Here is a 9790-nt window from a genome sequence, read left to right on the forward strand (position 1 = left end):
ACCATTTAATTGCACTATATACCAACAACTTAACCCAATATTGTATTAACAGAAACCTTCCCAAGGAATAAAATTATAGAACCATAAATTACCCAGTCCCCTAAAGCTGCTAGTTCATGTAATTTAAACAAAGAAATACATCCCATCACTCTAAGAATTACCTCGTCTTTTCCTATTTGCATCACATTTTAATACACTACGGTGTATCGTTCAGAATTCTGTCTTGAAAGATTATGAGTCTGCAGGTAACACCACGCCCCCTATCATGTACAACGCATTTGGAAGATTTTGCCTTAGCGTCGACCAACTATTAGTCCTTTCGTCATAACAGTCAATACTGCTGTGGGCTTCACCGCTCAGCTTCCCGCCAAGCAGCCACATTTTTCCCTTGGACGACACGGCAGCACTGAATGTCCTCTGCTGGTTACAATTCGCTAGTTTTCTACATTCCTTTGTCTCTGGGTTGTATGAAATAACTTCCCTCGGTTTCCTTGCCCCGACGACAATGATTTCATTCCTTAAGGTCAAGGCTTGTGGAATTTTGCGACACACTAAGAAATCATTTAATACCGTCCATGTGTTCGTCTCAGGGTCTAGACATTGGATTAGACTAGCAGGGCTATCATAATCGTTGGCACCACCGACAACGTAGATTTTCTGCTGACAGCTCACAACAGCTGCAACACTGACGGCGGTTGGTAGAGCTGGGCAGGTATGCCATTCACTTTGAAACGGCTTGAAGACTTCAACGTCATTCAGCCTGTTCTCCTGGTTAGTACTTTTACCTCCAACAACGTATATGCTGTCGTTAAGAGTTGTAGAACCATGTGAGTGACGTGCAACATTCATGTCTGCTAGTCTGTTCCATTCATTGGTTGGAAAGTTAAACTGCCACGTGTCTGCTATTGATTGGTCAATGCCGGCATCGTAACCACCGGTAACAATGATGCTCCAACCTTTTCATTAAAACAAAAACAAAGATTATAAGTTATTCAGTAATTATAACATATTTTATTATTGTATTGAAACAGACTAAAAATTGACACTTGCCATAGATTGGGGAGGCCCGATATTTTGCTGGACTTAACACATTCTCATTTGTATTGTACGGTATTATAAAAAACAAGATGACTAGCTAGCATATGCCATTTTCTAACATACAGATGCCACCATCTAAAATAAATATTCCTCAATAAGGTTCTGTTGGAAATGGAAATTTCTGTGTGGACGTGTCATTAGTTGACTAACAGTCGTTAGTCAATGTAATTGATTACAATACTGTACAAAAAAACCTATGGTACGTTTCGAATCTCGATGTATTTTTCCAAAAGTACAAAACGTTTCCGCATGTTGGCCTACACAGTACACATGATGTACCACAAGCGAAATCTGTTTTTATGAGCACTGTCTTTTGGTAGGACTACTACAATTTTTTATTACCCCTGTAAATAATGTTATTAACGAATCATTGAACAGAAAAAAAAAACACAGAGACGGAACTTCGTGTTATCAATACAGTACCAGTATGACTTAAATAGAGGCCTATTGGGAAAACGCAGTGATCAAAACAAAGCACAGAGACAAAACTTGGCGGCACAGAGAGTCATGTATGACATGCATTATTTGCAGGACAATCGAGATGTATTTTTATAAGCACTGTTCTTTGGTTCACTAACTTTTTATTATGTAAAACACGAATGTTATTTACGATGAAACACAATAGACGGATTGCAAAGATAGCCTAAATTTAGTTGTGTTTACCTCTATGATTTAATAGTGCGCTTCGACCATCGGTTTCATATATATCAGGAATCAGTCCTCTGCACTCGTTACAATTTTAACATGTCTATAAAGTGTATACAGTACTTAATTTTAAATGTGAGTGGGGTCCTACATCATAACGCGTTTGTTGGTTGTTTCAAGCACACACAGTGAAAAAAGGGACCAAGTAAGCACCCACTGATTGATTTTTGTCTCTGTTCTGTTATTATGGCCTATCATCTTGCTCATTTTCAAATCATCCCTGTGCACATTACCCAGGGGTTACGTTTTTGTCTTCAGTTTATTGAAAATGTATTCATCGAATTTTTAATGTTTTGAATTTTTATTTTATGATTTTGTTTTCCTCATGGGCCAAACTAAATTCCCTTGCGGGCCAAATGTGGCCCGCGGGCTGCCTATTAAGAACCCCAGGGACATATAAAGTTGGATTAATTATAGATGGCGTCGACATAAACAATAACATTTAGACAAGGAACCAGAACAAACCTTTAGCAGTTACGCTGTATTTCCGTTTCTCGTGATCTGGCAGGTTATTCAATGACTTCCATGATCCCAGTTTTCCGTTGTCAATTTCGGTGTATAGGACGCTTTCACTGTACGTATATCCATCATCAAATTCGTTCCTATGCCCTCCGACCAAGACCAAGAAATCTTTACGTGTGTAATGCGATCTTGGCGTCGTGTGCCTTCCCATGACTCTGTAACCTTTATGGATCAGTGTTTTGCAGCACATTGCCTCGTCTATCAAACTAGACACACTTAAACAACTTGCACTGTCTTCGGACCATTTTTCGAGTATTCTAAGATACGAGTCATCCAAAAGCGCCAGGCGAACCTCGTCCAGCAGTTTCGTCAAATAGCGATTTCTTGATAGATTATCAAATTCAATCCATCGTAAGATAGCATCCACAAGATCAGACTCGCTGTCGACTTTTAACCGATCGTTCGACAGAATATCAACCAGTTCTATGCAAGACATGTCAAAGAATTCCGACGTAGTTGATACGTAACTAAAATTAGTCAAAATAAATGTTTTTGCTGCCTCAAGAAGTTCGATGCAATTGAATGTCTGGGCAAATTTGTAGTAATGAATGCAGTTGGACGTCTGCAGACGACCGATCATGAACTCAACACATGCGCTGCTGACTGTCTCGTACTGCAGATACATAGCCGTCTCAAACAGGTCCTCGACTGTGTCTTTGTGGATGTATATCTTTGAAGTGTAGGAGAACTCGACGAGAGCTTTCACGGAGTCAGGCGATATGTCAAGCAAGGTGATGGTGTTCTGTTCGCTCTCTATTAAGTTATTTGTGAACATTGACTTAAAATAGTGGCTGCTTGCTGCAAGAATGGCTCTGTGGCACGGGATTTGTTCTGCGTCGACTCGGATGACTAGGTCAATGCATTCAGCCGACGATCTCATTTCATTTAGCGAAGAGAGGACCTTGCTAGATTTCGATGGTATGTGGAGAAGAAAGAAGTCATTCTTCATTATTGGTACCATCTCCTGTAAAACATCATCTTTTTCTGTATTCATTATGTCAACGACTGGTGCATTGCCCAGTTCCTGAAGATAGAAAAGTTTTTAATTCAGTATGTTAATAGTAAGTACAATCCTAAATAATACCAATAAAATTTATTTTAGATATTCTGTACTGGCAAATGGAAGAGCAAATAAAATTTAACGTTACCAATAATACTTCAATGTAGGAAGACAATGTTAAAATGATGATTATAACAATGCGTATTATATTGATAAAAATGATGATGATGATAACGAAAAAGATAATGATTTAGATGTTGACAATGGTTAAAATGATGAGTATAACAATGATGATGATGATGATGATGATGACGATGAGGAGGATGATGATGATGATGACGACGACGATGACGATGATGATGGTAAGGAAGATGATAATGGGTATGATTTGATAATTATGGGGAGTGCATAATGAATAATGTTGGTAACATATTCTCCCCGAAACCGATATTATGGTTTTATCTGTTGATTGGGATGAAATCAGCAAGATAAATAAAATAGAATTGATTTTTTTTAATGCAGTCATTGCAATATGATAATCTGTGATATTCATCATTAATATTAATAAAATAATGATATTATTCAAGGCCGAGTGTGTGCATAATAATGGTGGCATAACTCGCGCATCTGGTGTTATTCCACGACTATAGTGCGAATTAATTCCTCTTGCTCATCATTGTAAATTAATAGGCCTGGGTACTGTATCTGATTTTAAACAGGCGACGCTTGTAAAGGTGTAAATGTCACACTATTCGGCCGCGAAATTGCAGTGATTGAATCGGTTGTCCCCGGAGCTGAGTCACTGAACCGATTATGTCAGATTAATCTATGGTTCATTCGGCTTACGCGAATCATTGTAAACACAGTGATGGATCACTACGAACATCAAGTTTCATTGAGTATTGTTCTTGAGTCACAAGCTTGATTAAATCCCACAATATGTTTTAAAAAGTTATGGCACATGCTCGTTTCACATGTAAACTAGACCTATAATCTAGTACAGGAATGGAATCTAGTGTTTTGGTTACAACTCCCGGCTGAGGATCGGACATCTATATCCAAAGGATGTTTATCAACTAATATTGTAAAATACGTATTATGCAATGCGTTGTGGCGAAAACGCATCTTATTGGAAAAAATCTAAAAGCCGTTAACTATGGTGCAACCGAACGGTAATTCAATTCAGATTTTATTTCAGACATCCATTGTCCATATCGAAAAATAAATAAAACGAATACTGTACAAATGTAATATTCAACAGACATTAAGAAAGTGGATTTAACAAGTTTGAATCACAATGTGGAACTAATTTTTCTTAAATGAACATTAATAACAGTACATATAATATATGTACTGTTATTAATGTTCATTTATAACAGTACATATAATATATATAACATATATATATAATATATATATATATATAATATATATATCTATAATATAATGGTTATGACGCTCACCTTGACAGCGAGATGTCGCAGGTTCGAGTCCCGCCAGAGGCATTTTATTACACAATTTCTTTATTCATTTATTTACAGGACTACATTCGTTGAGAGCTATGCTACACGATGTAATTATTAAGTCCTTTATTCGAACACTGTATTTACCTTTCTTTGATGATTTATATATGATTTAACAGTGTTAACGGCTACCTTGATTTATGTTATATGCACCTATTTGTTTCTAGCCGTACCTATTGTGTAATAGAGTGTATCTGGTGGTATTTGAAGAGCCCTGGGTCTGGTCTGCATGTCTCCAATACATCCATTATGTTTATTTTATACTGTTATAACTGATTATGATATTGTATAGTATTTTCTGCGAATTTTTTTTTGTCCCTGTAGTACGAATGGTGCTATTTTACAATGGATGAAATATGTATAACGGTATCAAAATATGCATAGGCCTAGTGATGTATTCATATAAGCTGAGGAATATGATGCATTGTCGTTATAACAACTCTAATATAGCCCAATACAAAGCCTATGGTTATATACATTCTATGCGCCATTGCTATTACGCAACAGATCGTAGAAAAGGTATGTCTTAACATAAATATACAGAGATAATGCAATAAATATTAATTATTTGAGGAAACCTACCTCTCTTCAATTCACTCCCGTTATAAACGCTGTCTTCCGGGCGACACTCAACACAACACTGTGCGCACACAGCAAACAGCTTGACTGCACGCAAATGTATGCATGTTTATCGATGCGAAATGATTCTACAATTTTGAATTAATGACCAAATATTGAACGCCGTGTAGAGCAGGGCAAGGGTTATTTCATTGATAAAAATAACAACGGCAGGCATTCGAAATTGTTTATGCGGGCACCGTGATGTGTGTTGTAAATTAAAAGCTACTACGTTTAAGCCAGAAGCTCAATATTATTTAACAAAATGAGACATAGGCCTAAACAATAAAAGCTTTAGATGAATTTATTGTATCACTTTGTTAGACGCAGGTGGTATTTAAGCTGCCATTTTCCCATTAAATTTTGTTGCCAATTATGTTTGTTATTTCAAATAAGCCATCATTATCATAAATAACATTGATAACAAATATGAAGTGTTGTCATAATCCGTTGAAGGTCAGAGGGTTTCTTATGTTGGCTTTGTACAATATAATATGCCTAAAAATTCATTAGATGGTGATAGCGATTGGGGACAGACAAAACCACAACATCCGAGGCTTTCAACTCCATATAAACAGATATATGTATATACCTGAAGAAATGTACACAGCTCTCTATACTATTTAACAATATATACAAACAGATATATAATAAACAGTGTTCAAATATATCGGATGGCTGAGTGAAACGGAAACTACATGGGAAGTGATTCGCTCCATTGTCATATTATATGTACAGGCAGTTTTGGCATCCTTTCTTCACTGAACGTCATTATTACATCACTCGTTACGTTTATCGTGCATGTTTTGAGGAATTAAAAGTTACATAACAGCCTAAAATACTAATTCCATTGGTAGTCGATTGTCATCCTCGGTCATCATCATCATCAATTATATCTACCCCAGCGGAGAAATAGAAGGGGACCCAGAGTGGGACTTGGAAATGGAGGGTGTAGACTACCTCAGCCCCAACAACGATTGCGGCTGAGTTAAGAAAGATTCACGATTATGACACCTCTATACCTATATGGCCGGAAATGGCACTCTCAGACTTCAATTTAACGTGTGACCATTTCGTGTCACAGTGACCATACCCACCACCTCAGACCCACCATGATTGGGGCTGAGGTGCGAAAGTTTGAGGAAATAGTCCTCTATATATAATCGGATACGACACTCTTATAGTAAAATTCATCATCATTACATCACCCATAGTCAAAATGAAGCGCCAACTACGGTACTTTTCATGATCTTTTATAAGCGATATTCAGCAACCAAAGAGATGTAATTAATAATAGACCATGTGTGACGTACCATTGAAAATTTTATGTGTTTACTTTCTTACCTACTTAAGGCCGTGAGTCCAAACCCATTTTAGTCCCACCATGTTTGGGGCTGAAGTGCGAAAAATTTAGAAAATAGTACCGTACTCTCTATATAATCGGAAATGACACTCCTATATAGTAAACATCATCATCACATCATCACCCTTATATAATGAATCGCCAACTACCCTTTCATGATCTTTTATCTGCGATTTTCGGCAACCAGAGAGATGTAATCAATAACAGGCTTATGTATGACGTACCATTGAAAATAAAAAAAAAAAAAAATTGTCTTTTATCTATAATTTTCAGCATTCATAGAGATCTAAATAATCTGTGTGATGTACCATAGAAAATAAAACTGACGGGAAATGACAATTTATAATTTATTATAGATAAATTCATCATCATCATATCACCATTATATAGTCAAAATGAAGCGCCAACAAATTTCTCATGATCCTTAATCAGCGATTTTCGGCAATCAGACATCTAAATAATCTGTGTAATGTACCATTGAAAATAAAACTTGTCTTTATGTATTAACTTTACTTTACATACTTAAAGCTGTGAGTCCACACCCATCTCAGCCCCACCATGTTTGGGGCTTAACTACAAAAGGTCTTTACTAAGCATACTTATGACTATGAGCAAAGATTCATGATTCGCACTATTGGCGGACAGCATAACACTATTTTTGCCAGTAGGTTGCGACATTAAAACAGACTCTGGTATCTACATAGGAGAAAAACGTTATCACGCTCTATTATTTTTAATTTAACATAAATGAAAAACTTGGTTAATGAAATGAAGAGTAATTAATGATATATACATTTTTAATATTTAAAAACTTGGAAAAATATAGAAAAGGGGGTTGATCGTTGGAATGATAAAATTTTATTGACTTTTGCATCAAACTCTGTCTGTCCAAAAAAAAAATCCTTAAACAGCATTCTTCTGAAAGTACAGACCATAGCGTACTGGGGGAATGTATAGTCGAAACAGCCTAATGTGAAGTAATGGCTTTAAATTTTATCATGACCTTAAATACATCAAAATAACGCCGAGTACATTATTATTTTTTTAATTACTTTCATAATTCTGTGTAATCTTTTCAACAACCAATAAGACATGCAAGTGTAATAATTAGAAAAATCTTCTTTTGATTGAATGTTTTAAACTTTATTTAATAATTTTGTTTTATATAATATAATAAAAATGAAACAATGTGTAACAAGAAATTAAGTTACAGACGAACAAAGTATTATCTTAATTACAATATATTACACTTATTTTGCCAAATCACGATACAAAATTAAGAAATAAGTTGTGCCAAAAAAAAGACATTAAAATACATCACAAAACGTTACAAACACCGGAACGGCGTGGGGTCGCCCTTCGTGGCCTCTGGCCCCAGCACCTGCATCGGGGTTTTCGGCCCCTTCATTACGCCACTGATCCTTTGTAGTTCCCCATTTACATTGTACGCCCCTGAGTTCAATCAGGGAGCGTTCCCGATTTGCGTCGGGGGACAGCTACGTAGTGCAAGGATTGCAGTGAAAATGGTGTATCGACTGTGTAGCGATTGTATGGAAACCGAGCTTTATAGGCTATATCACGTGATCGCGATACGCTGTTTTCTGTAAGTTATCAACATATTTTACAATGATGTAAGCTGTCTTTATACTGCAATAACTTGTCATTTAAAATAATTTGTTAAATTCCTTTGATAGATTTTCTGATAAAAATACAATCGCTTATGTTTTCTTTCACCGTGGTTAAGCTGTCTCAATATTCAGCAAGATATTGAACTAAACTCCATTATACCTTCTCTTAATTGTCTTGCAACTATTAGGTATAATAAATTAACTTAACTAAAAGTTAAAATGCTTTACACGGCCTATATTAGAAAAATGAATTATAGTTCTGGTTCCTCTTCCTCATCTTATTGTATTGATCAGTATGCAGAGTGATGTAAGTTGTCTTGATCCAGTGACTTGTTATTAAATATACAGTAATTGTTTTTTCTTGTGTTCTTTCATCGGGATTACTCTTTCGAAGTCTTCAAGATGTTCCAACTAAATTTCAGCGTACTTTTCTTGTCTTGCAACATTGGCCATGCTCTGTTGATGCATCTGCCAAATTAGAATTTTATAAAGAATGAGAAACGGCAGATAAAAAGATAATTTCATAAGGTAATTTTAGTATATTTCACTTGATACTTACAGTGCCATTGATTCTTTGATGCATGTATCTTGCAGTAGAGTTTTGTCTGTCCTCTGCAAACAAACAAATACAGATAACGCTATGCATAATACATGGTTTAAATTTAAAGAGGAATGAAATGAGACCAGGATGATACATAAGAAAATAATACAAGACCAAAAGATGAAAATAATAAAGCAAATTCAATAGCGGCTGAATAAATTAATTAATTGAAGAGACCAAAGGAAACAGGCTAAGATGAAAAGCGAACATGAAGATAGTACAAGAAGAGCAAGAGAAGGAAAATAACAGAGAAACAGGAAGTGAAAAATGATAAACCAAATGTGGAAAATACAGACCAAATATACAAATACTAGCTAGAGGAGAATTAGGAACAACAGAAAAAAAAGACAATAGACTATAAATTTGATGTAATTTCAGATAGATTAATATAGATTAACATAGCAACAGTTCGCTGGCTTTGAGATGGCATGTCTCAAATATACAGGTATCTAATGTCAAATATCTAATAATGCAATAACTAACAAAAATTATGAACAAATCAGTGCAAGTAAAACAAATTATAATGGTACTGCCACTGGTATAGGCATTTATAATGCGCCTTTTCTTTGAGGTTATAAGCCCTGGTCATTTGGTACACATGCTTTAAATGTTGCTGTAGGTAATAAGGCTAGGAGCAAGCAACCCCACCGGGTACCGATTTTACTCCTACGCCAGTAGCACAACTATCGGCGAGTGTGACTGTATCGCTCTCTTCCATTTTGCTGTTCGTTG

General features: G+C 35.9%; 1 protein-coding gene across 1 annotated transcript; it reads right to left on the minus strand.

Moving 5' to 3' along the window:
* Window positions 1-2: 2 nt before the first annotated feature.
* LOC117122716 (kelch-like protein 24) lies at window positions 3-5585 on the minus strand. The gene is made up of 3 exons (XM_033268413.1): window positions 5431-5585; window positions 2269-3349; window positions 3-956 (listed from the first exon to the last, which is right to left on the minus strand). The coding sequence occupies exons 2-3, from the start codon at window positions 3317-3319 to the stop codon at window positions 232-234; spliced, it is 1776 nt and encodes a 591-aa protein (XP_033124304.1). The 5' UTR covers window positions 3320-3349; window positions 5431-5585; the 3' UTR covers window positions 3-231.
* Between the last annotated feature and the right edge of the window lie 4205 nt (window positions 5586-9790).

The sequence above is a fragment of the Anneissia japonica genome, unplaced genomic scaffold, assembly GCF_011630105.1.
Source record: "Anneissia japonica isolate Jap-2015-1 unplaced genomic scaffold, ASM1163010v1 scaffold287978_len313048_cov192, whole genome shotgun sequence".
Taxonomy (NCBI): domain Eukaryota; kingdom Metazoa; phylum Echinodermata; class Crinoidea; order Comatulida; family Comatulidae; genus Anneissia; species Anneissia japonica.